Source organism: Colius striatus, chromosome Z (genome assembly GCF_028858725.1).
Source record: "Colius striatus isolate bColStr4 chromosome Z, bColStr4.1.hap1, whole genome shotgun sequence".
Lineage (NCBI taxonomy): Eukaryota > Metazoa > Chordata > Aves > Coliiformes > Coliidae > Colius > Colius striatus.
The window spans coordinates 52,310,298-52,335,444 of NC_084790.1; the positions used below are offsets into that span (position 1 = coordinate 52,310,298).

The 25,147-nt window shown below is 43.0% G+C and overlaps 1 protein-coding gene across 1 annotated transcript in view; it reads left to right on the forward strand.

Annotated features, from left to right (window-relative positions):
• Window positions 1-19,582, forward strand: part of KANK1 (KN motif and ankyrin repeat domains 1) — a 28,470-nt gene extending 8,888 nt beyond the window's left edge. Inside the window, exons 3-11 of the mRNA XM_062019090.1 lie at window positions 4,673-4,891; window positions 5,729-5,837; window positions 7,062-7,268; window positions 9,048-9,135; window positions 11,866-12,085; window positions 14,730-14,872; window positions 15,418-15,618; window positions 17,967-18,065; window positions 18,615-19,582. Coding sequence (XP_061875074.1) covers window positions 4,673-4,891; window positions 5,729-5,837; window positions 7,062-7,268; window positions 9,048-9,135; window positions 11,866-12,085; window positions 14,730-14,872; window positions 15,418-15,618; window positions 17,967-18,065; window positions 18,615-18,677 — 1,349 coding nt within the window. The 3' untranslated portion in view covers window positions 18,678-19,582. The remainder of the gene's footprint in view (window positions 1-4,672; window positions 4,892-5,728; window positions 5,838-7,061; window positions 7,269-9,047; window positions 9,136-11,865; window positions 12,086-14,729; window positions 14,873-15,417; window positions 15,619-17,966; window positions 18,066-18,614) is intronic.
• Window positions 19,583-25,147: the final 5,565 nt, after the last annotated feature.

Below are 25,147 nucleotides of genomic sequence, written 5' to 3' on the forward strand. Positions count from 1 at the left end.
TGAATTTTTATATTGACTGACTTTTAACTTGGAATGGCAAAAAGTACCTTTTAAAAGGAAACTGTTTATTCTTCTGAAGGCAACACATTTATCAGGTGGAGAGATTAATGTCAGGTGTTGTAAATGTTTAAACATAACATGTTTGCTCATCACTGTCTTTTTATTTACCTTAGTAGAATGGGGTTTTTTTCGTTCAGCATTTCTGATGCATAGACCAACAGGCAAGTGGATTAAAAATTATTTATATGAAAAAATCACTTTTTAAGGTTAAAACAATGTAGTAGATTTAAGACTACTGCAGAAGACTCTGTGTTCTTTGCTTATAGTAATTTCATAGGGAGCTTATGGGAACTATGAAGAAATCACACAGCACGAAGAAGTATTTCCTTGCTGTATATACTCCAGACAACATTTATACACTGACTTCCATAGTGAGAGTGTAAGTTGTGTCATTGGCTGTGATAAACATATTGTGCAAATTAATGCTTGTACTCAACAGTGGGTTAAAAATAAAATCTCTGTGCAGCTAGCACATAGGCAACAAACTCATGCCCTTTTTTTAGCTAGAAGCCTGTAATGTTCTAGTCAGAGTGCCAGGTTCTCATCCTGATGGTATTTAATTCCCTTGGTCTTGTTTACACTTCTGTTGATTTCCAGTAGTATAAAAGTATTGTTGAGCTAAATTGTTTTCATAGTAATATTTAGGTTTGCTTCACAGGATCACAGAATCTTAAGGATTGGAAGGGACCTTGAAAGATCATATAGTCCAATGCTCCTAGGTCTAGCAGGACCACTTAAGAGTAGTAGGTCATACAGGAACTCATCCAGGTGGGTTTTGAATGTCTCCAGAGAAGGAGACTCCACAACCCATCTGGGCAGCCCCTTTCAGTGCTCCTTCACAGTGAAGTTTTTCATTACGTTTCTTTGGAACCTCATGTCCACTTCCATCAGACTGAATGGATTTTTTCAAAAGCAGGAAGGCCAGACTTCTGTAATCAAGAAATCAGCACAGATTCAGGGGGAAAAAATATTGTTTGACCCAGTGAGTTTCCTGAAACATCTTACTACATGACTACTCATACTCCCATAAATGGAAGGAAAGGTCTGCAGTTAGGAAAAGAAATAGCATCTTAATAACAATAGGTGGATTTTATAGGTGCCAGGAACAGCATGGGGTAATCTGCTAATGATGTATAGTAAGTTTTCCTGTCATCCTGGCTTAAACTGTCAAGATTTCCAAAAAAAAAAAGCAGAAGGAGGTTCCTTCTGAAAAATTAAAACCAGGTGCTCTCATTCCCTCAAACCACTGGGGCTAAATCATTGAAGATGCCTCCCTCTGAAGTCATTGAGAGTAGTAAGGGTTTATCAAAAACTGAAGTCTGTAAGTTTTTTGTTATGTCTTATGACACTTCTGCTTTGAAATTGCTGATAACTTTTCCAAGATCCCCTACTATTTTGCAAAACACATTGAGAAATTCCTGGCAGCCCCATGCTGTAGCTAGCTATGCTATGTTAGTACTTGGAAACCTCTGTTGAGTTTGTGTTGTTTGCCCATGACAGTAAGCTAACAGAAGTCAGCAGGGCAGGTCTGCCCACGTGTCTCTGCATGGAGGTTGTGGCCTGTTGGCTGGTTTACTGTCAATGTTGTGCGCTGCAACACAGTGTCACTGAGAAGGATTCTGTGCAAACATACTTGAGATCTGTGTGAAGTGAGATGAAGAATCTATTTTAAGGTCTGTGCAGACCGGTGGTGATCTTCAGCCAGAGTTTCATTTCCACACTTGAGAAGCATGTGCAGCCTCCAGCCCTGACAGCAAACCTGCAGCCTTGTTAGAGGAAGAGGGTACTTGGCTCATTGAGCTCTTTTGGTTTGGGCAGCAGCTGATTAATCTGTTAAATCATTGACTATAGTGCACAGCTGCTTCCTTCATCCATTTTTCCAACTGATTTGCCTCATGTTGCTGCTCTCCCAGAATCTTTGTGTGGGCTGACTTGCAAAGGGGAAGGCCTGAGAGCTGACAGTAAATGCTGATGAACAACTTGCAGCTTTTATGCTTTGTTGGGCCCAGAACTGTCTTTCCTTGAACCTTAGGCATTATAGATGCAGTAGGTGTAAACATCTGATAGCTGGGTTGGAAGAATGAATGTACTGGCCAGTTTGTCCACTGCACACATATTTGTTGTGTGCTTGTCCTCAAGCCTTGATGTCATCCTCCTTTGTCACGTGCTGGGGGCCAAGTAGGACACCTTTTCTTCTTTATTTGAAGGCACGAACAACGTGCCCAGATCCTGAACTCGGTGCTGTGCTTCTCAGCCACTCAAGGGTGAACCAGAAGAAGGAACTCACCGAGATCTTGATACATTGATGGCATGCTTAGCTAGGACGGAGGCTGTGAGGCAGGGGAGAAAAGTCAGCTACTCCCTTATCCTTTCTCTCTATCTTGCCCTGCATCTCCCTCTCCAGCTGTGTCCCAGGGCAGGAGGAGAATGCCCAAGGAAGTTTGGACTCTGGCTTTGAAGTGTTGAGCATTGCCAAGGGGAATGACAGAGAGCACCAGGGTGCCATCAGTTCACATCAGGCAGGACCTCTGCTCTGCCCTCAGCTCCAGCACACGCTAGCCCACCGTTGTCCCCAGGACAGGCTGCAGTTGTCACAGCTGCCTTCAGAGGAGGACTCTGACACTTGGCAGAAGACAGAGAAACTTCAGCTGGCAGTAAACTCAAGCATCTTTGGAGGCTTTGTGTATCTCTGCTGCTTCAGAGAAGGTTTCCTCTGCTCCCTCCCTGTATCCTTTGAGACAAGACAGGAGCAGGAGTGACCTGGTAAAACTAACTGAGGCAGCCACCACCAGCTGCAGTTGGAAGCAATTATTCCATTTGGTACTCTTTAATTATAGCTGTCACCACTTCAAGCAGGCAGAGGGAGAGGCAGTTTCCTTGGTTTTCAGCTAAAGGGGTTTAAAAATCATTGGTTTTGGCTCAGCACTCCACTGCCTTAGCAGCCGCCTTCTCCTTGGCTGGCGGGGGGAGGGGATGGTGCTCACTTTTGGGAGGAGACCTGGCCAAAGTCAGCCACCACTGCGAAGCAAGGAGAGGTGGTAGAGCAAGGGCAGGACTTCTCTTGATTTCCACGGGTGCCCGTTCTACCCTGCGTACACAGGCACATCTCTAGAGGGTTTGCTTCTGCATGGAGGGCACGGGGGTGGCTGCCACCCTCCTCCTCCTCTTACCTGGGAGTGCAAAAGATTTTTGGCTTTACATGTAGTGATGTGCCCATCACTGCTGTGCTGTGTGCCTTCCCGGCAGGCAGCTTCAACCCATAGTTTGGAGAAGCTATGAGCAATGGTGCAAGTGGACAGTAGGTCTTGTTGCTGGAGGAAGTGCCTTGGAAATGTGTGTGGGGTGAGGCTTTGTTGGCAACTTGGCGACTTGGGTGAAAACTAGAGCAAAGAGGAAGAAGCTACTGGAAAAGTGACAAGGTTTGGAAAAAACAGCTTTCATAGGTCCAGGTATAGTAAAAAAAAAAAGTACCAAGGTGAAGCAAGAAGTGGGAAAGGCAGTCCAGCAAGAGCAGTAAATATGTCATCTCTATCTCTAAAAGTAAATATTTGGAGTTTGCCTCACTATGGTATGTTAGCATCCTGTGCAGTACCACTCATCTATTTGAATGAGGCATCTGTGGCTTAATTCTTGATAAATACAAAGGGAAGAAGCTATGGAAGCACAAGTGATTGAAACAAACTTTAAAAAAAAAGAAGTTATAGCATTCAAAGTAAGTTAAACATCTTCATTTTCCTTAAAATGCTAGTGAAATCACTTAAGAAGTGTAAAAGAAAAAAACGGTGTATGGAAAAACCAGCATGTCCCACAAACAAAAGAATTTGTGCAGCTTTGTAGAGCCATTGTCATAGCACAGCTGGAAGAAGTCCAGGAGTATCTGTAAAAGTCTGTGTGTAATTAGTGCTGCCTTTTAAACACAGAAAGGGAAAAAATGAGTGAATGCAGCAAATCAGAAAAGGGAAAAAAAGAGTAACCGAAACAGTTGGAATTTGCGTCAAGTACCGGTACTAACTCAGTACAATCCTGTCAAAACCCAAAACAAACCAAATGCAGTGGGTGGGAATTTACTGTAATTGTGTCAGTAGCTGCATAAAGTATATAACTTTCAGAACTAGTGGAATGCTGGCAAAAAGGAGAGTTTCCTGAAGAGTGTTTGCTTTCATGGAAAATACAAGTTTCTAAAAAAAAAGATAAGGGGCACTGCTGTTGCAGAAGGAACCTGCAGAGGCTGTGAGGGAGCTCTTCAGGCATGTCAGCGAGGAGCAACTCATCAAATCTGTGCTGAGCCAGGGTGGCAGGAGCTGGGGTTGCTGCGTGTACCATAAGAGAAGGAAAAAGAAGGACGCTTCCCTTCGTCTGTTTTAAAGCCAAAATCTTCATAGTTTTTCTGTGTATTGTATGTTTTCATGGAAAGAAAACCTCACAGCTGTTTTTTTTTTACTTTCTGCAAGTGATCACACCCTTTTCCTTTTGTACCCTCAGAGAACAGTTTTGTAAAGCACAAATGTTGCCCTGTTTTTTTCCAGTTTGTTTTCTTTCCCCTGTTGATCACAATATTGATGGAAATGTTTTGGTCTGACTGTTCTGGGACACCTACTGTCTTCTCTGACAGGTACTACTTTGGAGTACATCCCTCACAGCCAGCTTGCAAGCACCCACTTAACATCAAATTTGCGAGCACTGAAATTGGAGCAGGACCTTGGGCCCACTCAGGAGGAGAGGAAGACTCCCTTGGTGGAAGCTGTTCGGGGAAGGAAGTCCTTCTCTTCTCAGGACAAAACTCTCGCTCCAATTAACCTGACAGATGACCAGCTTGCCTCTGGTCTCTATGGTAATAACTGTCTCACATTCACCTTTCATCGTGCTGAGGGAGTTTGAAAATGAAATACAGCTAAAATAGTTTTTCAGGGTTTTCTCAAAATTGTGAAAGCAGGGAAAGTTGCAGCTACAGGGAGTGTTTTGGTGAGAGGCCCTATGTCTGCAGATACTGGTTAGTTTTAAATGGCAAGTCGTAGCTAGTATCAGTTAAATGCCTTTCAGTGTCTTTGTTAGAGAAATGTCTTTGTAAGAGCGAGTGCTGAGAGTTCTAGTATTTTTTTAATTGACATTTGTATGACTCTTTCACCTGTCTTATGCTTAGAGATTGGTTTAGAAGTTGTTTCAGTGAAGACTAAAATCTAAAAGACTAGCCTTGACTGAATCTCCCCTGCATGTTGAAAAGGTTACAGTTAAACGAGCTGCCTGGACTAGTGTGTTAGTTCTGGCAATGAGCTGCTGTCATCTGACACCAAGAATCAAGATTTTCTTAGCAGAGCAGAGTAACTCATTTCAATATTAGAAGTCTTTCACAGAGAGTAAAGTAAAAAACAGCCGTGTCCTTTCTTGAAGTCTTGTAAAACACTGTAAAGATTGGCAGCATGTTGGAAAATGGGAAAGTTAGGCTAAACTAGTTTTCTGTTTGTAGAGTTGGTTTTAGAAGTGTTCTGTATTTCTAAATGTGCATCTCACACCACGACTGTATGTATAAACAGATTAGAAAGCCCAGCTTCAGTTGGTAAAATTAATCAGAAGATTGCTTGTTCGTTTCAAAAAATTGTCTGAAGCAGTTACAGTCACATCCAGCTGCAGATTTGTCCTGATACATGTGCTTTGTCTCCCTTTTCAACAGTGTGTACTAGTAGTGAAAACACACTCAAATCTATCATGAAGAAAAGGGATGGGAAGAAGGATTTGAGCAACACCAAGAAGAACCTGCAGTTTGTTGGCATTAATGGCGGGTAAGAGACCTGTCTCGAAAAAAGAAAATCTGTTACTGTAGCACTTCTGCAAGGAAGGGAAGGCAAGGAGGGGCCCATGACCATGTGCATAAGCGTTGGACTGTCCTTCAGCCTGAGGTGCATCTGCTGAGTTAAGGGTTGGAAGGAAGAATGAAATGGCTGAGCTCATCTTAATCCTCTCTGAACCTTTTGTGCTTGCAAGTCATACATGGCCGTCTGTCTCAAGTACCTGTAGGTTATATGGCTGCCAAATGTAACACAGGAAAACAAAACAAAGGGCCATGAAGATGTTTCTGAGGCAATGTTTAGTAAGGCAAACTTTAGCATTTCTTTGGCAGTTGGCAAGCACAGCATTGTGCTGTCAAATAGTACAGCAAGAGATGGCGTTGCCTAAGAATTAACTTTTCTGGCTTTGCACTAGATGAATACAGAAATTTTGCTACACAAGTACAGGGAACAGTATGGAAAATTATCTTCTTCGAAAATAGTACTCATCCTTGCAGAATGTTGCAAAGAATGTTAAAATGGTTTCACCAAATGGGTTTTATGTAGCTTTTATTGGCCTTTCCTCAAATTAGTTTTTCTTTAGTACAAATGCCTTGTGCAGTCTGTAGCCTAAATAGCACAATTACTTTATTTCATATATAGTGACTAAAAGTATTATTATTGATAGTGAGGTAGTGTTATTGCTCATAGATCTCTTGTTGTGCATTAGAAGAATAGGCTTAGTACAGTCTTCCATCAGCAGTTGGAGTTGGTGAGATAAGGCAGTTCATTAGAACCAGCATTGTAATCATCCATATCACTTAGATTTCAACTAAAATGTCCACATATTTTGTATTTCCACAGGAAAAAAAATGTTGAAATTGTGGCTGTCGTCTGTAGATAGGTTTGTTAGGTTCCCTGCCTCTATCAGCCTAGTAAGGCAACAGCAAAATTTACTCTGAACACAAAGTAATTTCATGTTAGGGCTAATGCAAGGTCGAGCAGAGTGTTAAGACTTTTACTTTTTTAAAAAAATTATTTTTTTTTACACTGTGGACATGATAATCATAGTCTCAGTTGGCAGTGAGTTCAGTGACTGGTCTTTGAATAGAAGACAGGAGGAGACAGGAGGACTAAGCCTTTGAAGATGTCTTTCAGCTTGCACCAGCACAGGTGGGTCCTGACCACCGCTGAATGGCACTGAGCAAGCTCCCCTGCCCCTGCCTGTTCTCCCCCCAGGTATGAGACAACATCCAGCGATGACTCCAGCTCTGAGGAGAGCTCCTCCTCGGACTCAGAGGAGGAGTGTGAGGGCAGCGAGTACCCCCACAGCCGGCACACAGAGGAGGAGCAGCCTGTGCCCCATGCTCCTGAGGTCTGCGCCGTTGGGGCTGAGAATAGCCCCCTGCCAGAGTGTGAGGCTGAGGAGGTGGAAATCAGAGAGAGGTAAGCTACTTGCCCTCTGCCAGGCACCTCTGAGGGGATTACTGCCACTTCGTTGCATGGAGGGAGCTGTGTGGGCTGTGCCCTTGCTGGTGGAGAAAATAACAGACCCATCACAGCCCTGTTGCTACTCAACTGCTGCCCACTTCCCTCCTTCTCAAGTGGGTAACCAGAGGCAATTTTGTGGCAAAAGGACCATGTGTAAGCAGGGAGAAGGTGTTGGAGGGTGTTGTTTCCAGTGGCTGACCCCAGCAGCTTTAAGTGGTCCATTTGCAGAGAGGTCCAGGTGGCTTTTACCTGGCAGTGGCTATCCCAGGTCACCAAAGGCACTCATTTAGGAAGAGACAACACCTTGTTAACATCCTAGGTGTGAAACAGAGAGTAAGCCAGCAAATAAGTCCAAACTGCACACCAGTTTAGCAGCCTGTTGGGAGCACATCTCATGTTTGCATCTTCCACCTCATCTCAACCTGGACGGTACTGCTTGGTAAGACAAGGGGGTAAAGCCGTAAGGAGGTTGTCCAGCCTGGAGATCTCATGCTTTGTAAGACATGATAGACTGAAATATACTTCAAGGCTACCATAATGTACTTCTTCAGCATTTTGTGTCTAAGTTACTTTTCACATTTCCAATATTTACAAGTGTACTAGCTTAGAAAACTGTAAGTGGAAGAAAAGTAAAAGAGCTAGGACAAAATTACTATATCTTTCACTGAAGACGCAGCTTGGCATGTACCTTCTCTGCAATTAATCAACTGCCAAATAAAAGAGATGCAGAAATCCATAATTAAGAGCTATTCATAGGCCTCGGAGCTGTGAGTTTTGAAGTGCCCTAAGCTTTTATTTATACGGTGCTGTAGGATGGACTGTGTCCAGATTTTACTGGTGGCTTAAAAGATGGGCAGTTTCTAAAAGGAGCTCTCTAATTTGTACTTATCCTAGCAAAGGGTGATTGTGAGGAGGAGCAGCAGGACGGCTTAGGGGCATTTGCTTGAGGAGCATTTTCTTTGCTAGCTGTTTGTCCTGGCAGTGCCCTTTGAGGGGAAGAGATAGGGTGTGTGGTCACATGGTTCTTGCAATGGAGGAGCATTTCATTGCTCTGGAAGTACCAGCAGCCAGCTTGTAACCCTGGAAGGCTAAGACACTCACACTCATGAATGTGTTAGCCTCTCTGCTTTTTGCAGAGAATTTTCCTGAAAAATGGCCATGATCTATAGAGAGAGTTGCTGGCCACAGCCTGGTGTGCCATGCAGCATGGTCACAGGCCTTCTTACTTTCAGCTGTTCCTTGAGTTGTGAAATTTGTGATGGAAAGAGGGCAGAAGTGAAATCGTTAAAGAGACCTGGGTGAAGAGAGTGAATTTCCAGAGTGGATGGGATGAGAAAGGCTGGTTCCAGTGAATTAGATCTGTCAGAGAGGCACCACCTGTACCCTTTCCACGGATTATTCTCTTTCTGTTACAACAATCAATATTTTCTCTTGTTATTTAAGTAATTAAAGCACAGTTGTACAGCAGTAGGTGAGAATTTCCACTAGAAGAGCTACCAAGCCAAAAGCACAGAAGTGACTGTTGCCAGCTCTACAGTGCTGCTGCTCCTCCCATGTACATCTGGGAAACATGCTCTTCCTCCTTGCTTTGCTGGCTGTGGAGGGACTCCCTGCCTCGCAGCAGCTGATGGCTTGCCTGGAAACATTCCTTCCCACATGATTTTCAGAAAGGTAAACCTTTCTGCACGGAAATGTCAAGGGGAAAATTGAAATGTGTTCTGCTCTCTCCCTCAGATATGAACTGAGTGAAAAGATGCTTTCTGCCTGTCACCTGCTGAGGAACAACATTGATGACCCCAAGGCACTGACCAACAAAGATGTGGTAAGCAATGCAGGGCAAAATTCTCTCTGGGCTACAATATAAAATCTTCAGGAAGCGATAAGTTCTGTTTTTGCAGGACCAGCATGGCAGTGAGTAGTCAGAAAAGGATTTCGTCTTTCCTGGAGAAGTCAGAGAGTGCTTTTTCTATTAAAAGGCTTTTGTCCAGAGAGTGTACTTGTACTTTGTTTGCTGGGTGTTGTCATCCCAAGGCACACACATAAAAACAGTGACATCAAAGTGCAGTTTCAACAACACATCTCTGCATTCCCATGTTATTTTTGTAAGCTGTGCTTTAGTACTGCTGTGGGCAGCTCTCAAGCCTTACAGCAAGAGACAGCATGGGATGAGTGGCCTGTTTCTGCCCATGGCAAAAGCTTGGAGGCTGTTTTGAAACTGCAGGTGCTCTGCCTTTTTCTGAGCACAAGTGTGCCCTTTCTGTCTTGCTTACTGTGCTGGTAGGAAGATGAATTGTTAATACTCAGTCTCAGAAAATAAAGTTGTGTTTGCTTCATATAGGAATTGCCTGTATGCCTTATCTAGGAATTGGCTGTGCTGTATTGTGAGGGCAGTCTGAAAACAAAGGAACACTGCTTAGTGATACAGTTTTGTATTTGTTGCAGTTACGCCATGATGTAAAAGGCAACATTCCAGTGCCAGTCTCCTCTACTCTAGAGCATCTGCAGCACTTTAAAGGCATTAATACTGTCTGTAAGACAATAATACTGTCTATGTCCAGTTCTGGCATTTATAGTCCAGAGAATGTTTTGAACAATTGTTCAATACAGCTGTGATGAGTAGTTTTTAATCCTGTGTCAGTCCTTCAGGAGCAGTTTATAGGAGTCTAGGCATTCAAACAACAATGGCTTCAGGCCCAGTCAGAGTTGAAAGTGTCAAAAATGGTATAACTAGGTGATAATCTCTGCCTTGGAAGTGTAATTTGAATTTACATGTTTCTTCGTTGTGCTTAAAGTGTTTGCCAGCACAAGTGATGCTTTGTAGCTGAAAACTGCAGACTAATCACCTCTTGTTCTCTGTCTGCCTGCTGATAAAGAAGTCTTGTCCAAAAAGTGTAAGCTTCAATACAGCTAGGGTTCTGTAGAAGTTGTTCCAACCTCTCCTGACATACTCAGCTCTCATAGCTGCTGTTTACACCAGCCAGAGCTGCAGGCTGCTGCTTTTGGGATGTCATGGATTGCTTGAATAAAAGAAGCATACCATTTACTTAATAGTGTGTGTGATGCTGTGCCTAAAATTAAAAAATGCTTATATTGTCTCTTTATGACTACTTTTGTGTTTCATCTCTGTATGTTTACAATACATGTGGTCTCTTAACTCAAATCATTGGACCTGTAAGATTTTATTGTAGCACCACTGATGTAGAATGTATATTTACTATACACATACATGTAGTACAGACACTTAAGTAGTGCTGACGTGTGTAGAGCAGTCTCCCTTTGCCAAGCACAGACTCCCTGTAGAGCTGCTGGTACAGGTCCTCTGTGTTTTACCAAGAGGCTAGCGAAGCGTGCTGATTATCTTCTCGGCAAAATCGTCCTTGAGTGTACTATCCACCTTGCAGGTAGGAGTTTGTGAGGAGAGAGGACATGGTCGTCCTCCCAGGTTAGAGAAATTGTCTCAGAAGGTCAGATTTGGTGACTTCCTCAGTACGCCACTAGATCTGCTCTTCTTAATGCTGTTCTCAACAGCTACTTGGCCTAAGAGACTCCTGCCCCTCCACCCTCAGTCTATACCTGTGGGAAAGTTGATCCTGAATGTCTTGCCTGCATCTTCTCATTGCAGCTAAAATCCCTTAACTGCTTCAGACAGATAGCCAGCCTGCCTGCAGGTGAAGAGCAGATTCCTTCTTTTCTCACTGCAACAGCCTTTAGCACTGGGAAAATGTTACAGGTTTCCTTTCCACAGCTGTTCTTTTCACAGAGCATCTCTACTCCTTCCTGTCATGTAGGCCAGATTTCTTCAACTTCTAATTATTTTCACTACTCACCTTTGAAACTGTTCTGACTGATTTTTTCATGTCATTCTGTGGTCAGACTAGACAAGGTAGTCCACCTGTTACCTTTGTGGTGCCAGGCAGACAAAAGGGGCTGTATCACATGCTGTGCAAGCTATAAATCTTTTTATTGACCCCAAAACAGTATTTGCCTTTTTCATTACCATGTGATATTGTTGACTCAGGTTCAACTTAAAATCTGTAATATCCAGCCCTCCTCCTGCAGAGCTCCTGTCCAGCCAGTTCTATACTTTGTGCATTTGATAATTCATGTCTCGAGACTGGGCCCAATTGACTTGGCATACTGTTGTTTCATATCCCCAAGGAGTGTGCATTCCCACTGCCCTCGTTCTTATGTTCATCAGTGATTTATAAACTTAGTTCAATATTTCATTGAAATCGTTACTCCAGGTCTCTTTTCTGTCTTCAGTATTTGATACCCATTAGTGCTAAGAGTAATCTTATCCCAAAATTCTGTACCCTCAGAGGTGGCCCATTCCTGAAAATGAGGTGAAATGAGAGGAGTTAAACAATCGATGTTTTAAAGAGAGGTTTGATCAGAGGGGAAGTTTCACTCCATACATCTTGTTTGTGAGCTGAATGTTTTCTTCCCACGTTTGACTAAAAAAGGCTTAACCTCCTCCATTACTGACTTGTGGGATGGAAAAGCCTTTAAATAGATTGCCTGTATGTAAATTTTTCTGTCTTGGTTTTGGCAGAGATTTTGTTTAAATACCATCCAGCATGAGTGGTTTCGTGTCTCAAGCCAGAAGTCAGCTGTCCCTGAGATGGTTGGAGACTACATAACTGCTTTTGAAGAGATTTCTCCTGCTGTCCTCAGACATATCATCAATATGGCAGATGGAAATGGAAACACAGCTCTGCATTACAGTGTCTCACATTCTAACTTTGAAATTGTAAAGCTGCTTCTAGATGCAAGTAGGTTGCCTTGTTTGCATATTGTTTTTAAATTGATTTTGGGTTTTGCAATACTCGGTGGGTGAAATTCTTGAGGAGCCAGAGATCAAGTTTGGACTTCCTCCAGTAGCTGTTTCAGCTGATAAACACTTAACTTGGTGGCTCACTTGGGTAGCCTAGAATCCTTATTTGTACACCTGGTCCTGAATGTGATGGTGATGGCTCTTGAAGAAGTTACAGCAACAGTCAAGTAAATAATATACAGAGCTAACCAGTGTTTGGTACAAATGGGTAGATCCCTGACTCTAGGATGGTAGTCTGAGTTCAGCCACACCAGACAAAGGTAGGGTGCCAGCAGAAGAAGGTTCATTCAGGTGTAAACATACATGTTAAACACTCAGACTAGTCCAGCTTTATCTTACTAGAGCAGTACAGAAGGTTTTTCAGGCCACCAACTGGGCACGTCCGTGCTGCTCTTCTAAGAAACTGGGCAGTGTGGCATTCTGCTATATAGGAGGATTTTCTTAATCCATGAGCAGTGAGGTGATGCTTTATTTAAATGGTTTTGTGGTTGCTTCCTTCTCCCAATCTCCTTGTGGTGCACACATAGAGAGGGTTGAGGCCAAGGGGAGACTCCAAAGCATCTGGAGCCAGAAGGCAGCCAGCAGAAGGGGTATCATGTTGCAGCTGGGTCCAGGTTAGGGATGTGATCTGTTTAAGCCTAGTTTTCACTCCCTGACTGAAACTGTTTTATCTGAACTAGTTATAAAACTTTTCACAGTTGGCTATGAAGCACAACGAGGCCAACAACGCAGCTGCAGTGTGAGCCTAGCAATATGTATAAACCCAAAAAGGTAGTGTTGGATCAACAGGGATATTAATAATGCAAATCTCAGCTTTGATAGCCCAGCAGATGTGTCACACAGGCAGAGACTTCCTCATCAGGAAAGCAAGGAGCTCTTTGAAATCTCTGATCCTGTTTGGAGTCTGCCTGTTGGGAAGAGTGAGTCATGTCAGGGGAATGCAGGGAATGTCTGGAGCACAGTGAAATGCAGCTGCAGGCCAGCTCTGCAGCACTGGCCCCCAGATTCCCAGGGTTCCTCGGGTTAGCTGGAAACCAGGGCTCCTGCAGTTTCCAGCAGCCAGTGTGTTCCTGCAAGTTTCAGCTGTAGAATCCGAGAGCCATGGCGAGTGCCAGGTGTGCAGGAGGGGAGCACGATGCATGTGCCAGCCCCATGTGGTAAATATCTGCCAAGAGGCAAATCTCATCTGGTTTTGACAGTCTTCCTCTGCACCATGTCTAAATGGTCACTGCGGTCAGTTTTGTGTTGTGATTATATCACAAGCAGATTCTCAGTCCAAGAACTGCATGTTTCTGCCTGTGTGGTGGGGAGAGCAGACGAGACAAGTGACTCCTCTGTATCACCGTGCGGTGTTAGCGAGAGGACAAATAGGACAGTAACTGCTCATTAGCCATCTAGAAAATGAGCTGAAATGTGTGTTTTCTGAGGTAATTTCTGCTAAAGTAGTGTAGTCAGGGTTGGAGAGTATCACTTCCAATAATTGTTCATTACTCGTGCAGTAATGCCCGTAGCGGTGTCATGTTTTGTGGCTTCCCACAGGTGACTTTTGGAAGTAAGGTTGGGCTACTGTTTGTAAGGTAGCACATGTGATGTCTGTGGAACATGAAGAAGTGTCCATTTCCTTGCATCTGGACTTTTATTGCTTCTGCAGTGTTCTTTTCACTTTGGAAAAAAAACCAATAAAAGAAGCCTTTGGCAATAAGCTTGAAAGGTTTCCTGAAATGTTTTTGCTTGTTAAGTTATCTGTGGTGTGACTTAACCCCAAGTCTGGAGATAACTGTTTATCCTTGCTCTCCAGTACGATGAGGATGCTGAAAGTCTTGCTGCGTGGTAAACTAATAAGCCTTGCTGGATTTCTGCAGAATTTTTGGAACAAAGACAGACCTGATGTTAGACTTGGTCAAAAAGGAGAACTCTTGTCAGTTGTTGGCACTGGTCAGAGGACCTGACTGTATTTGTACTGTACGGGGGTACTTTTGTTCACAGTCAAATACTCTGTAGAGCTAGAAACATCTTCAATTTAAAGGGTTTTTTATGCAGCTCCAAAATACATCAAAGTACACTTGCAGATGTTTAAAATACCACCAGTGGCATAAAAATGTTTGTGCTGAGGAGAAAGAGCTATGCCACTGGCCGAGTTGCTGGGTTGCTTTTGTTGTACAGCATGGGTACCTGCAGGAGAGGAGCTTAAAGACTCTCCTGGTGGTATTCCTGGGATTCAGACATGTGACCCTAATGGTCATGTCAAATTTCAGACCTCTTGCTTTTACAAAAGGGAAAAAAAAACCCAACCCAAAACCACACAAAGAAAGCCCTCAGTGATGACATACACAAATGGCTTTGTGCTCTCCCTTGTGTTACACACACAGTAGAAGAGAATCTTTTTCTTTCTCAGGCTCAAGAGCACCCCTGTTTATTTTTTCTTCTCCACTTTCCCTTGAATTGCTTCCATTATGAGAGCAATTGCTGCCTTTTCTTTTTATAGGCTGCTCTACTAACAGTTTATTCAGTTCATTAGCACAATTGCTGCTTTTTGGGTTCCTGCTTTCCAAAGAAATTATCTCATCCCCTTCCCCTTGCAGATGTCTGTAATGTAAATCACCAGAACAAGGCTGGCTATACCCCCATCATGCTTGCTGCACTTGCAGCTGTGGAAGCAGAGAAGGATATGAGGATAGTGGAAGAACTGTTCAGCTGTGGAGACGTGAACGCCAAAGCCAGCCAGGTCAGTCAGCCGCTCTCAAGGCACTGCTTGCTCTCCTGGGTCTTCAGCTTTCCTTCCACATCCCTGTCCCTGCCACATCGCTTCAGCCTTTGCACTCATTCACATGCACCCTCCACAGTCTTTGATGTTTGAGTGTGTGTTCTTGATTGTTGTGTACAAAATGGAGCTGCAGAAGCTGCAGTTCAGCCTCAGGTCTGGATCTTTCTGAAAATGAAGGTGGAATATAATATGAAAGAACCATTACTAAGTTTTGGTTGACACTTAACAAGTTATGCACCATTCAGCTCCTACAAAGGAACTCCAGATGTCCGGAAATAGATCTAATATCATCCTTTAAGTCAATAAATAGCTATTTGAGTGTGGGCTGTGTTATGCATAAAAGATATTTAAGTAATGGCAGGCAGAGAGCTTTGAGAGCACTGTATAAAATAATAGTCTTTTTTTTCCTCTGCCAGAGGATGTACAGTTGCAAAAAAAATATATGTGCGTGCTTTGTCACTGTTTGTCTGTGTCATTACATGGGTTTTCCTCTTTTTCCCTTGCAGGCTGGTCAGACTGCACTGATGCTAGCTGTGAGTCATGGGCGGATAGACATGGTTAAAGCTTTATTGGTCTGTGGTGCAGATGTCAATATCCAGGACGACGAGGGCTCTACAGCTCTGATGTGCGCGAGTGAGCATGGACACGTAGAGATTGTCAAACTCCTGCTGGCTCAGCCTGGGTGTAATGGTACCCTGGAGGACAATGTAAGTTGCCTTTCTAGATAGTGGTTCATCAAATAGCTTCTCCTCTCTGGAATGTTTTTCTAATTCACTTTTTCCTGATGCAGTGGAGAGCTGCTGAAATCTACTTACATAAATCTCTGAGTCACAGCACCAAAGTACCAAATGCATGAGTCCTCTGCTTAGTGGTAGCAAGTGCTGTGATTGTCGGGCTAACATCTTTGCTTTTCTTAACAGACCTACGCAGGAGCAATTTCTATGGTTAGCTGTAGATGTGCAAGAGCTAGACTGGGAAAAAAAAAATTGCTAGGTCACAGTAAAACAACTTCTCATCTCACATTCCTTCTTTCTTTCTCAGAAGTCTTCCAGGTTTTAGTTAGGACCTCATCTGGTGACGTAACAGCATTGCTGTGTTGTTTGTGGAAAACATCAGCCACAGTTCTCTACAAGGATGTTCATGCAGTGTCTACACCATGACTTTAGAGAGTACAGGCTTGGTCTCAGTCATAAAGCTACATTGCTCTGACAATAGACACATACAGGCTGTGACACCATTGCCAAGTGAGCCACTTGCATGTATCTTGTTTGCAAACTTACACTGTCAGCAGACCATTTGATCTGTAGACTTGTCAAGCTTGAAAATGTTGGCCTCGCTGGTTCCTTGCCAATACAATGTTCTGATTAATAACGTCCCTTCTTGGGTATGTCTTCATTCTTCTTAACTGCTTTCACTCTCTGGGCACTGAAACGGGGCCTGGGTTTGGAATCTGAGAAGGCAGTGGGTGGTTATCTGTTGAAGTTGTTGTAGAGAGGCAGAGGACGTCATTGCTGTTGATTCACTGATCTGCTGCAGGAGCCATCTCAGTTCCTCAGTGCATAACAGCTGGCCTGAGGGGAGAATGTGAGAAGACCTCAGTGTAACAAACACTGTGGTGGGCAATGTAGGTTACTGCAGCCTGGATGCTGTTGGCACTCTTAATCACCAAATCGATAATTAAAGTCTCTACAGGGACATGACACTTTTAAGTATTCCTGTAGGCAGGTTGATACTGTTTCCCAAACACCAGCGTGTCTGCTGCCTATTCATTTTATCATGGGTTTGTCTGTGCTTCGTCCTACTGATATGTGCCACTCTGCCAGTGGTTCAGCATCTCTCTTGGCTTTTTCTAGCATTGTCTGTGAGGTATTTGTTGTACATTATATTGCGCACTGCAGTGGACAGTTCTTCTAGCTCCCTCTCTGCACAGGGCAATTAGATCTCTTTGTAATTGCTCCCTGTAGTTTCAGAAGAAGACTTTCCACTTGGATGCTGTCCATTATGTTGCATGCTGGAAAAAGGGTTTACAGTTTCTTTAAACTAGTGCCCACCTCTCTAACACCAGTGCCGCAGGAATGGTTGGAAAATGTACTACACTCAGAGAGCCAACATAGGAGGTGATCCTTAGGAGACAGGACATTTCAAATACTGGCACTGTTGCAGAAACTTCTGAGCACAAGAGCCAAAAGCCAGGCAGTGGACCAGCAAGTCACTGTGAGATTAGTGCTGAGGCTCTAGCTACCTGCCTTGTAATTTAAACTCCATAGGAGAGCAAGGGGTTTCAGTCATATGATGCACCAGTTCCAGAAAGGAAAGCAAGAGTGGTGGACTTGTCAGCTTTGTACAAGGGTGACATCTCTGAGGTTCATATCACAGGTTGTCTGACATCTGCTTCTTCCCGGACCAGACATGTTCTGAAGAGAAAATGGTTGCTCAATACATGACCCATTTAATGAAAGTGTTCTTTACTTCTAGCAGCCTCAACAGCTGTGGTTTCTGAAAGGAAGAATGAGGAAACTGAGGTGGCAGTATTTGGCCAGGAAAGTCCATTTGTTTGTAGTTTGACTTAGGCCAAGGAGCATTCTGAATTATGAATGCAACTGCTTTTAGTGTTAATGGGAGCTATAACACAACAATTATCTTTGTAACACAGCAATTATCATGATTTTTTACTAGCATTTGTCCCTCTCTTCTCATTCACTCCTCACTGACACTATAGTTTCTCTTAGACAGCCCAATCTTCTGAAATGGCTGGTCTTGCACAGCACTACATGTAGCGCTGTTGTGATAACAGCATGCTCATTCTTCCTCAGCAGTAATTGAGGCTCCTCGTTGGGAGAAATTATGAGGCCTTTGACAACTGGGCTGCCTCACAAAACAGCAGTGCAAGGCTTATTGGCACTTAATTATAGGAAATTAAACAAGACTCTAAGTGAACAGAACTGTCTATCTGAGCAGTAGGGCCCCCACTTCATAACTGGGCTGATGGGGTTTCCAAGAGCTCTGTTAATGCACACAAGCATTAATTCTCTTACTTCTTCCTTTCTTCTCCCAGGATGGCAGCACAGCACTTTCAATAGCCTTGGAAGCTGGGCATAAGGACATTGCTGTTCTCCTTTATGCCCACGTCAACTTTTCCAAAACCCAGTCACCGGTTAGTACACAGCCTCCTAATGTTTATGCTGTAACTTTACAACACAGAAAATTTCAAGTTTGTTCACAGGGTAATTTTTATGCTGGTAAGTGGAGTGCATGGTTTCAGATACAGGTTGACAGCAGAGGGCCGAGCCCTGACTGAAGGATACTTCCTCCTCCCTTTTATCTGGGGGTACTGCCAGGGTTCGCCAGCTCTGGCTAGCATGCAGGGGTGCTGCTGCATCATGGTAATGGTAATTACTGTCCCAGTCACCAAAACACAGCTGTTTCTGGAGCTGCAGCCATCCTAGGTGTTTGGCAAATGCCCACCTGCTCTCCGAGCCCAGACTCCCTCTGCTAGTACATTGCTTCGAAATATTTGGCTGTCCACGCAACACGTGGTCTGAGTTCACAGGCTGTGTGGTAGCTGGCACTGTTCTTCCTAAAATTAAATAAAAACAAAAATAAAATAATCTGTGCAATTAAAGGCAAGGGATTGATCAGAGTGTTCTCATTCTGATGACTGGAACAATCTCCCTTTGATTAATTGTCCTTTCCTCTTTTCTAGGGCACTCCTCGGCTTAGCAGAAGGACATCTCCTGGTCCCACTCACAGAGCCACATTTGAGTAGTAGTGGATGCCTGTCTGTAAAAATCTCTATGCCATCTTTAAGCTGCTAAATGTTACTGTTTTACTGAGACAGATACTGAATGTAATTGTCTTGTGCCTGAACTCACCAGCAAAGTGAAAGCAGAGACCTAGTGCTAAAGATAGAAAACTGTGTAAACTTGAAGCAAGTGTGTAGTTAGGTAGTGCTCAGCTGAGAACCTTAGCCAACACTCTTCTTTTGCTCACCTGCTCATCTTTCCGTACACTGGCATAAATCCCATTTGTTTGTCTTTACTATAGGTTATCCTTTTCCTGTGTTATGTGCAGCCTAAGACTTCTAAAGCTATCCATGCAGGGGTGTCCTGGTGGATAATATTTAATCATCCCTAAAATGAAATTTTGTTTACTGTGCCTAGACTTTATCACAGTAACTTTTTCATAAATTTCATTCCAACGTGATTTTGGTGGTTCTAATTACTTCAAAATTTGGAAGTTGCGGTTGCTTGTATAGTCAGCTCCATGGATCTTGAGCTGGTGGGTGAGTGGGTAGGTATTGGGGATACAGAGCCTCTTGTTGGGTCTGAAGTTCACTAAATAAGTTGTTGCTAATTGGGGATAATGTATAACTTTTTATATGAATGATACTAGCATCTATAAATTTAACTCACACAGTATTTTCAACATTTTATATTCCTTAATAACTAAAAACTACATGAAGAATTACATGTCCTGTTACCATATTTTTATTAACTGTGTCAGTCTGTAAGCTCCATACATGTTTATTGGAGAGTAAAATTAGAGGTACCGGCTGTATATTCCCCTTGAGTGGAACTGAGTGTAGTTCTCGGTGCATATTTATGGAATGCTATTACCTTGTCACATTCACTTTAGTCATGTGTATTGAAATGTTTGAAGTGCCTTAGACTCTTGCCATATTTTCAGAATAAAACTTCATTATGCTGTTTTACTCCTCTCCTGTTTTACATGTGATTTGTCATCATCCAGAGATGCTGCAAATTACCACTGCAGCAGCAGAACAGGGTAGGTTGGTAAGTCAGTACTGGCTGGCAGAGTGAAAAGCTTTGCCCAAGACAATCCGCCTTTGCCGGCTTTGCATGTGGTGCACAGGTTGGGCTGTTTGCAGTTTGAGTGAGAAGAGGCCTCTGCTTGACTGTGCGGAGCACTGTGGGGAGGCACCGAGTGAAGGACAGCCTTCAGATGGCTTGCTTGAACTACAAAGTACCAGTTCTCTGTGGAGATAAAAGCCTTGGAGCTTTGCCTTCCAGACAATCCTGGCAGCTTGGTGAAAGGAATGCATTTTAGATGGCATTGGAGCAAATCCTAAGCCAGTGGCTCCAAATCCTCATCACTTCAGACTTAACTGATGAGACACAGAAACACACCTCAGTGCTGTTCTTCTGTATCCTTCCTCCTTCCCTCTCTAAGTCCTCATTAAACAGCTTTTTCTTCATAGTCTCTTTGAAATATGGACCTGCTAAAGCCATCCTCATTCCACCTGGACTGCATGAGGTTTCTGTGAGCTAGTTTGCACTAGTATCACGTACTGCATGATACTAGTGCCAGGCTGGTACGTACCCTGGTACTCAGGAGCATCCCCTGGACAAAAGGCAGGTGAAGTCTCTCTGCTGCGTGGGGAGTGGGACATACCTTAACAAAGCAGTCCTAAACAAGTCCTTCCTACTTTGAGGTCAGTTTTTACCCTTACACCCCTCTGTCTGGCCAGCTTTTCTTCTCATTCTTCACTTAGCATCTAGCCGCAGTCCCACATGGGTCCTAACTGCTAGTTAAAAAGGTATGTCAGCAGCTTCCTCAATTACTGTGAAAATAGGTTCTTCCCTCTGATACCAGACTGACAACAAATCACAGCAGCAGCAGGAGCAGTGAAATAATTAAACAGAACTAAATGCCCCTTGTTTTGCTGGCCACACCACGAAAGGTGGTGGGTGCAGGCTGTCCTGTGCAGTGGGGAGCTGAGCTATGCCCCACACCTGCATCCACATCGTGGCCGGAGACTTGGTCACATGTGGTACAGGACGCCAGCACAGGCATCCCAATAAACTCCACATTCACTTAGGAGCCAGGTGGGTTTCTCATTCAGCAGAACAGGTGCCTGCAAGTTGTATCTCCCTGCCATGGGCACGGCAAGAGTAGCTTTGTTTCATTTTCAGATCCACCACCTCTTGCCACAGTTGGAAGAACTATCTGGAAAGCAAAGTCACAATAATCTCTTCTTGTCTTTATGAGTTTAAGACACACATGGTGCTAGAGTTAAACAAATCAAGCTGATGAAGTAGAGAAAAAAGGTGACTGCTTTAATATTTTTTCCAGAACTGGTTCTAATTTTACAGAAAATCCAGTTTACTTACTTAGATATGTTTGGCTGTATCTAATAGGTTAAATTCTTCTCTAGTAGAGAGACATTCTACTGCCGGGACAGAATCTGTACTAGGGACAGGTTTCTACTTCCAATTTTACCAAGAATGTAATTTTTATTTGGCACTGGTTTGACCAAAAACAGTGCAGTGCTTTGTTAAGGAAGTTAATAATCGTACTTCTAATTCTGGCTTGTATCTCATGACAGTGGTTTTAGGTAGTCCTGTGAGGAGCAAGGAGTTACACTGAATGCTACTTATATGTCTTGTCCAGCTTGAGATATTCTGTGGCTCTATGTCAGGAATGTAAAAGCTGTCATGCTTTAAAATATGTTTTAAAACAGCTTGGAGGTGCGCTTGCTCCAAAGTCTGACTCTGTGAAAGAGTATGCTGAGCTGACTGATAATGTCCTCTTCAGTCATGCCGCTGTATTGCTGTAGATCTCTCAATTAATGACATGTCCAGTTGATCTTGGCCACAAAAATATTCTTTTTTAAACAATGATTTTTGTTGCTGCACTACTGCCTTGTTGTTGTGCTTCATTTGTGCTCCAGTGTTGGTATGTACTGTAACCTGAAGCTAAAGAATAATGTGAAACACCTGTGAATTTAGCTTTGCAGAGCAGAGGACCATGAGTCTTGTTTTCTGGGTTGGCACAGATCCCTGTTTCTCCTTCCACAAAGCTATGGGCACACAACTATTGCAGAAGGGTTTAAAAGTCCGGTCCAGTGATTTTGGTGTCTAAGGACACAGGGAGAGTCACCAAATGTACATTTAATCTTTTTTTTTTTTTTTTAAACCTGGAAATAAGCATGAGAAAAGGAATCTGGAAATAAAAAGGCCTGCCTTGTTTTTTTCCCCTGCCTCCCAGCCCTGTAAAGAATTACTGTATCAGAAACCAGCAGACTCGGGGGCTTTCAAACGGCCAAATGACTGTCAGAAGTCTGGGGAAAAATGTGATGCTTCCAACAGCAAAAAGAGTCAGGTTATGCAACTCAGGAGTTATTGGATTTATTTAGGTGCCATTTTCCTGATAAGCAAAAGGGGTGACCTAGAACTGGACTCCAAGAACTTTAGAAAATTTTAGATGGAGCTATGGGCTCCACATTTCTGTGCAATGTTCAGTTGTGTTGGGGTAAAATGCTCTGTAAAGCAGCGTGGCCCCAGTTTTAGTGGCATGGTGAAGCAGGCTGCTGTTGTATGCTGTGTCAGGAAAATTGTCTGAAACAAATGGATGTATAGGTGAAAAACACAGGATAAATTGACTATTTTACTGAAGTCAGTGTCATTTATGGCCTAAAATCCTATTGGGGGAGACATAATGGATTGTGTAAATTTAAAAAAAAAAAAGAAAAACCAAAACCAAACACCAAAGAAAACCTCGAGAAGAAAGAGTCATCATTTCCTTCAGCGTTTTGTTCTCTTTGGTGACATTCCTGTCCCTAAGAATTTCAGACCTGAAGCAGTTCACGCTGTGAAATTCAGGCCCTTCCCCAGGAAATAGTTACGAGGTTCTCTAAAGCATTCATATCCACTGATGCCCTCTTCAAGACAAGTTGAATTCCACCTGCTAATGCTGGGTAGCATTTATCACAGGTGCTGGGATTAAGGGGCTTACCATGCATGCCAGCTCTGAACTGCGCTCCCCCAATGCTCTCTCACTGGCATTTGGTTTTCAGTTCAGGTCAGATGATGATTTACTCAGTGTATGCAAGCGTGATGTTGTCATCACCTTTGATAATATCCAACAGTGAATATCTAAAAGCTCTGCTGCCTTTTCAAGACTGTAGAAAACATCACTATCTTTTTCCAATTATACTGTCACCTACTGTTCACCTACTGTTAGGTGAAGCTGACACAACCACCCTGAGAGGTCAGAGGCGGGGGTTACTGGTACTGAGTCTGAAAATGGTGGAGATCAGCCAACACAACATTGGTCAAACAACAAGACATTTTTGCAAGACATACTTTCAGAGGTTTTGTCTTCTTGATAGAGCTGGAAGAACTCAAGTTATTCTAGAAATAGCTTTTATGTCTCCTCCTCCTGGTTTCTCAGCCTCCAGCTCGCTCACCCTCAGCCATGGGGGAAAACATCGTGCAAAGCTATGGAATGCTGTGTGCCTTTCTACCAAAGGACTGGGAACTTGTTTGTATCGGTGTAAGGCTTTCATGTGTGATCTTATCTATCCTTGTTCTCTATTTATTTTATCATGAACGGTCAGATTGGAGATTACTGCACCTAAAGTGTAAGTTCCTCACCGTCATTGGGGCAATACTTTACAAGCGGTATTTCCACACAGCCAACACCAACCAGTAACATAAGGTGCTGGCCAGCCACTTATATTCAATAAATGCTCTCCAACATCCATCATTTTTTGCAGTTGGTGTAACTTACAATAAAACAAGTAGGATTTAGACATCCTATCTTACCAATTCCTTTCAGTGGATTGTGTCACTGGAAACAAACACTGTATGGATCTGAAGGTTTAGGACTTGTTACAGTTACTACAAATTCTTGATCCTTCATACTGTAGTTACTAAAGGAAGTATTTACCCACAAATGACCCAAGGATGTATTGAGTGAAATTGGTATTCCTATCAAATGAATACCTTTATCTGCATGTTCCAGTCTACGAATACAAACCCAAGAGTCAGAAGTGTTAAAGGCTCATCCAGTGGCTTGAGAAATTTGTACATACATATCATGTTCCAATGCAACTAAAGTCCCAATAAACAAAATTATTAGATAAACACAACTATTCTTCATTTTTACTGCTTTAATAACTTCAACTTTAAACGTCCTTGAGGTTCAGAAGTCCATTGTTCTCCTGGGGCCCTCTTCACTTGAATCATCATTCGCTCCTGTATCTTGATGGCCATGAAAGTTATAAACAGCACTTAATACGGTCCGTCCCACTTCTCCCAAAGAGGATCATCTGAAAAATTCTTAACATAAACCGAGTCTCCAGGGTTAAAAGAATGTATAGAATGATGCAAGCACTTGGACCTGGTTCCTACTACATCCTTATTAATTTGATTCAATTGCTTTCCCAGAGATATTATATAATTCTGAAGATAAGACTCTCCCACTTGGCCTAAGTGCTCTCCTTTATATTCAGTATAATATGGTTTCCCATATACTATTTCAAAAGGGCTAAGATTTTCTGTGGCCCCTAGGTTTTACACGTATCCTGAGCAAAGCTATGGGCAGTGCTTGATGCCAATATAAATTGCCTTGGTATGTTTTGGCTATCTGTTGTTTTATCAAGTGGTTCATTTTTCCCACCTGTCCACTCACTTGGAGTCTGTAATTGCCAATCAATTCCCAATAGCTTGCTCTCTGGTTGCACCATGTGTCTCAGTTTCTATTAGCAAGTAATCTGCATATTGCAAGAGGGTCCCTTAGACGGGGGCTCCTAAACTTCCAAATCTTGAGCCAGGTGATTTCTAAAAATTGTTGGACTCTTTTTAAATCCTTGAGGTAACACTGTCCACATAAGCTGGGGTTTTCTCCCAGAAGTGGGACTTTCCCACTCAAATGCAAACAAATTTTGGCTTTCTTTGGCTAGCAGCAAGCAGAAGAAAGCATCTTTTAAGTCTAACACTGTAAACCAAGCCTGCCTTTCTTTAAACTTCGTAAGCAGAGTATATGGGTTAGCCACCTCCGAGTGGAGATCTTTGACAATGTTGTTTATTGCCCTGAGAACTTGCACTACTTACTCTGTTCCATCAGGTTTCTTTACTGGTAAAATACAAGTATTGTATTCTGATTCACATCCCACTAAAAGCCCATGTTGCAAAAAAAGATTGATTGGACTTTCTATTCCCTTTCGATCTTCCAATCTCAATGGATATTGCTTTTAACAAACTGGGGTGGTGCCTTCCTTGAGTTCAACCACTGTTGGGGCGGCAGTTTTTGCTCTCCCTGAAATTCCTGAAGCCCATACTCCTGGATTAATGATTTCTTCAAAATCCTGTGTTATCCCAAAAGGTCTAGCAGGGCTTATCTTATCCAAGCTTAAAATGTCAATTAGCTGATCTTCCTTTATTTAAAATTCTATCTTTCCTTGTTTAAACTCTATTATTGCCTCCAATCAAT